Raw genomic sequence first — 4980 nt, 5'->3', positions numbered from 1 at the left:
CCCCCCAAATTGTCTGGGCTGTCTGGCCCTGGCACGAAAGGTAGAGTTTTGGCAGAGAAGGGAGGCTCGGCCTGCTTCCAGCTCCTTCTCTGCAGTCTGGAGCCTGTAATGTGCTAGGGGCAGGCCTGGCAGGCCCTGGTGGGGGGTAGGGGGAGGAGCCACAGGGCAGCCCCTGTCACTAGGACGACAGCAGGGAGCCCTGGAGGGGGAGGGAGAGCAGGGGAGCAGGTGGTCCTTTGTCTGGAGCTGGAATGAGGGAGAGGGGGCCCTTGCCTGATCCCAGCACCTCCACCCCACTGTCCCCCACCCCCCCCAGCCGCGGATGGGCCCCCGGGGCAGGGATTGGCTTCCTCCCCAGGGCTGGGCAACAGAGGCTCCCTGCCGTGAGCAGCCCACTGCCCACTGCCGTGTTCACCAGGGGAGGGTTAGGGAGGGGATGGATCTTCCCAGGGCTCGGGGCTGCTTCTCATCCCCCACGTCAACCCACCTAGTACGAGGGCCACGTGGGCCCAGGCAGGGGCCAGGCTGGTGAGTCCCTGTAGCCAGTGCCAGCCTGTGGGGACGGGAGGGGTCCCAGGCAGAGAAGGAGACCCTCCCTAGCTGCCATCGCCACTTTGCCACTCCAGGCGTCATTTCCTGTCTGAGCTATAAGGAGATCAGAACTGTTGCTGTTTGAGCTCTTTCCTGCTTTAAAAATCTGTGTAGAGTGGGCCCGTGAGGCTCCTGGAGCCCCTCCACTCCCGGGCCTGCACTCACCTCTTTGACCCTTGACATTTGGCTTCTGAGCAGCAGAGCAGGCCCTAGGGGCTGACGGTCAGCGGCAGCCAGCGGTTAGAGGCAGTGCCGGGCTGCCCGGGTCTGGGATCCTGGCTCTGCCCCTTGCAGACGTGTCACTTAGCCTCTCTGTGCTCGTTTTCCCGTGTCTCTACTTCCTCATCTGTGACACGGAGATAATCATAGGACCCGCTCATAAGGTCGCGGTAGGAGCTCAAAGAAATCATATATTTACATGAAGTGCTTGGTGTGATGTTTGGCCCCATGAAAACACTCAGCGAATATTAGGAGTTTTTACTCGTAAAGGTCTTTCTGGAACAGAGGGTAGGTGAGTTTCCTGAAGGACTCGATGGTGGGAACCAAAGAGGTGTCATCCCTGAAATCTGGTATTTTGGGTGGAGGATTGGGTACACAGGCAGATGTTTAAACAGGCCTCATTAGAGATGTCCTCTCTCGTTGAGTCCTGGGGAGAATTGAAGGAGTCATGACTTGTGACTCTGCTGTTTCTCCTGGATTGTCTTAGACAGGCTGCACACAGCATCAGCCTTCCGAAAATAGTCTTCACTGACCTTACCCAGAAAAGAGGGAAAGGTGGGTTCGGTCTTCGGGCTCCCTTGTCATGCACACGCGGACGTCTGTCTGCCTTTTAAAATCTCAGCAACCCTCAGCAGCACCTCCGTGTGCAGTTAATTCATGTGGGGACGCGGTTTGTGAACAGGACTTCCCTGGACAAACTGGCAGCTGGTTAGTGTGTACTGAGTGGGGACACTGGGCTCTGCAGGGAAGGAGAGGCGATGGAAGGGTGACAGAAAGCTTATGTGCTTCTCTGGGAGAGATGAATAAGCCCCTTTTCTAACTGAACCTGTGAGCCTTTCCTTGGAAAATGGGTACCTGTCTTTTCACCCAAACATCCACTTGTTCACCCAACAAATCTTCACTGAGTGCCGACTCTGCCCGGCTCTGTGCTATAAGCCCCGGGGATAAGTTGTGCACCAACTGCAAGGAGTTGAAAATGGAGGCCAGTGCAGGGTGGAGGCCAGAGGGCTGTCTGACATGCAGGGGGTGCAGATCATGTGTTGGGGGAAGGCTCCCTGGATGCAGGACATCTGAGGAGTCGGAAGGGTGAGTCGGAGTCTCCCAGGGAGACGAGGGGAGAGAGGGAGTCTTAGGCAGAGGCGCCCACATGTGCAAAGCTGCAGAGGGAAAAGGGCAGCATCAAAAATCCAACCAGGGACTTCCCTGGTGGTCCAGTGGTTAAGACTCCATGCTTCCAATGCAGGGAGCGCGGGTTCGATCCCTGGTCTGGGAACTAAGATCCCACATACTGTGTGGCATGGCCCCAAAATAAAGAAAAACAAACAGAGCACAGTGTCTTTGGGGAGCCCTGTGTGCAGGTTGTGGGGTGTACGTGGGTGCAGGCCTGGGAGAGGGGCTGGCAGGCAGATGCGGAAGCGCTGTCCAGGCTGTGCTCCCCGCTGCCCGGGGCCTCGTGCCTTCCTCGCTCAGTCCCTCTGCCCCAGGCCCCAGATTTCCTCACGTTCCTCTACTCATCGCCTTTTCATTCCCTCTTTCCCCTTGTCCAGGGTCAGGAGTAAGGGTAGAGAGTAATAACCTCTCTGAACCTCCGTTTCCCTTCTCCACGCGCCACAGGGCTGCGCTGGGCGATCTCAAAGGTCTCCAGGGCCTTCTAGGGTTGTAAGTGGTTGTCCGCCCTATTTGGATGTTTCCCCTGGGGGCCTTGGAAACACCCCAGATGCCGCCTAGCTCTCTGTCAGCAGAGGGCTGGAGACAGGAGCCGTGAGTGGTGATGGTGATGGGGCACCCGGGGCAGTGTGGAGAGGGAGATGGAGCCCTGCTGACCCCACTGCTGTGTGTGCTTCTCCCTCAGTTTGACCCTGGGAACACGGGCTACATCAGCACATGTAAGTTCCGGAGCCTCCTGGAGAGCCAAAGCTCCAAGCTGGACCCGCACAAGAGGGAGGTGCTGCTGGCTCTCGCCGACAGCCATGCCGACGGGCAGATCTGCTACCAGGATTTTGTCAACCTGGTGAGCGCTCTGGGCCCCTCGCCACTGGGAGAGGCCTGTTTGGGGGTGTGGCTTAGAGGATCCTTTTGGATAATTAATGGCATCTGTTGGTCTGAAGCATCGAAAAAGCCCAGGCTTCAGCAGGTGAAAGGAAATCACCAAGGACCCAATATCTCTTTATCTCTCAGTTCTGCTTTCTGCAGTGTCAGCACTACTCAGAAAAGCCCCAGGCAATTCCAGACCCTACCATCGTGGCAGCAAAGTGGCTGCAGCTGTTCCAGCCCTCATGCCCTCAGGCCTCACCACGCAGGGGAGGAGAGGGACTTTTCCTACGGTAGCTCCCACGTGAGGCCTGGGATTTCCTTCCTCCGGTTGGCCTAGATTGGGTCAGTGGGTTGTGCTGATTGAATCAAACCAATCAGTGCCCACCCGTGGAGCTGGGAGCGGGGTCATTTCCAAGGAAAGGAAGGATTTGGAGTGGGAGGTTATCGTTGGCAGGAGAGGAGCTGGGGAGTGGATGTTGGGAGGATCAGGGCAGACCTTTCGGGAGCAACGGGGCACATGGGTGAAGGCCAGAGCTCATGAGACCTGCTGGCAGCTGTCCTGGGTTGTCAGAGGGGCTGGAGACGGGAGGCCCGTGAATCCTGCCCAGTGGTCTGGTGTCTTGGAGTCAGGACTTCCTCCTCACTGGGGTTACTGCTGTGCTGTTCCGGGGGCTACTATGGCGGGATTGGAGTGGGGTTCAGTGGGGTTAAGCAGAAAGCATCCCTCTGTGGGGTGGATGGCACATGAGTAGAAGCTGCATGAACTAGCAGCATGAACACGAGGCCGGAAGGCCCCACTTGGCTTCCCTATTGGTGAAATGGAAACAGTCGCCCCTCTTCTTGTCACCCATGAAATGGCTGGTGTGAAGTCCCCAGGCTCTTGGAATTCAAAAGCATCAGTGATGGAGGAGCCAGGACCTGCCGTCGTGCCAGATTTGCTCTCTGATGTGGATGCCTGGGCTTTGGCATTGTTTTTATTGCCTCTTGATTAAGGACCTGCCTTTGCCCAGAGGTTAGCATGGTTGCAGGGAGCAGCTGTAGGGCTTTTAGTGGTGAAGAAACCTGCTGTTCAGAGTGGACCCAGGGAGCAGATCTCCTAGAGTGCGGGGGTGCAGAGCTCCGATAAGCAGGGAAGTTGGGGACAGTTGGGATTCATGGGATGGGCCGTGGAGGTGAGCCCCGTGACTGGGAACCCAGCAGTGCCAGCAAAGACCAGGCCACGGAGTTGAGCCTGCATCGGCTCGTCCACAGCCCCAGCGCCAGCATGTTTGCTGCATGCCCTGCTCAGCCCAGGGCAGAGTGAGGGCACAGCTGGGCCAGGGGAGCTGCTTCTCTCCAGCTGGGGGTTCGTGGAGTCATCTGTGTGAATTCGCAACAGCAGATTACTTGTTACCATCGAGATTTCTCTATTTGAGTTCTGAGCTGGAGCAGCCAGCCATAGCCTGGATTCTTGTGAGCAGGGCTGCCCTGGAGGCCAAGACTAAGAAGGGGTTCACCAGTGGGGAAGCTCTGGGCAGGGCAGAGAGCTCAGGGGCTGGAGTCAGGTGGGCCTGGGTCCTGCGACAGGCTCTGCCTTTGCCACTCAGTGGCAAAACTGAGCCCCGGTTTTCCCATTTGTAAAATGAAACCAAAGGAGACCCTCTTCAGGGTTATGGCAAGGATTAAATAAGAAGTGTTTGAAAGTTTTTGTTGCCTCTAATGTTCTTCCACCAGGTTAACTCCTCTGCATCCTTTGTGAGCCCTTTCCCACCCCAACCCAGGCAGAATGAACCAACCTTACCCAGAGCCCCCGCAGTGATTTGCACAGGCCTGTCTTATAGCACAGACCACATTGCATTACAGCTGAGTGGCCAGGGTTGTCATGTATGGGTGTGCAGGTTGTGGACTGCACAAGGATGCCAGGCAGAGAGAGGAATGGGGACTGAAATCTGGCCTGGGCTTTGTTCAGCAAGGCCTGGAATGGGTGCATCCACCTGGAAGGAGAGGCTCCCTTATCTAATTGGCACAAAAGCTCCACATGAGGGCTTCCCTGGTGGCACAGTGGTTGAGAGTCCGCCTGCCGTTGCAGGGGACACGGGTTCGTGCCCCGGTCCGGGAAGATCCCACGTGCCGCGGAGTGGCTGGGCCCGTGAGCCC

The 4980-nt window shown here is 57.3% G+C and overlaps 1 protein-coding gene across 2 annotated transcripts in view; it reads left to right on the top strand.

Annotated features, from left to right (window-relative positions):
- The window catches only part of RHBDL3 (rhomboid like 3), a 43934-nt gene that overhangs the window by 12870 nt on the left and 26084 nt on the right, over positions 1 to 4980 (top strand). For both annotated transcript variants that reach the window (XM_007452372.1, XM_007452373.1), the window contains one exon: positions 2663 to 2821. In XM_007452372.1, coding sequence (XP_007452434.1) covers positions 2663 to 2821 — 159 coding nt within the window. The remainder of the gene's footprint in view (positions 1 to 2662; positions 2822 to 4980) is intronic.

This window comes from Lipotes vexillifer, unplaced genomic scaffold (genome assembly GCF_000442215.2).
Source record: "Lipotes vexillifer unplaced genomic scaffold, Lipotes_vexillifer_v1.1 scaffold216, whole genome shotgun sequence".
Taxonomy (NCBI): Eukaryota; Metazoa; Chordata; class Mammalia; order Artiodactyla; family Lipotidae; genus Lipotes; species Lipotes vexillifer.
The sequence above is the reverse complement of the archived record's forward strand: the minus strand, read 5'-3'. Positions and strand labels throughout refer to the sequence as shown.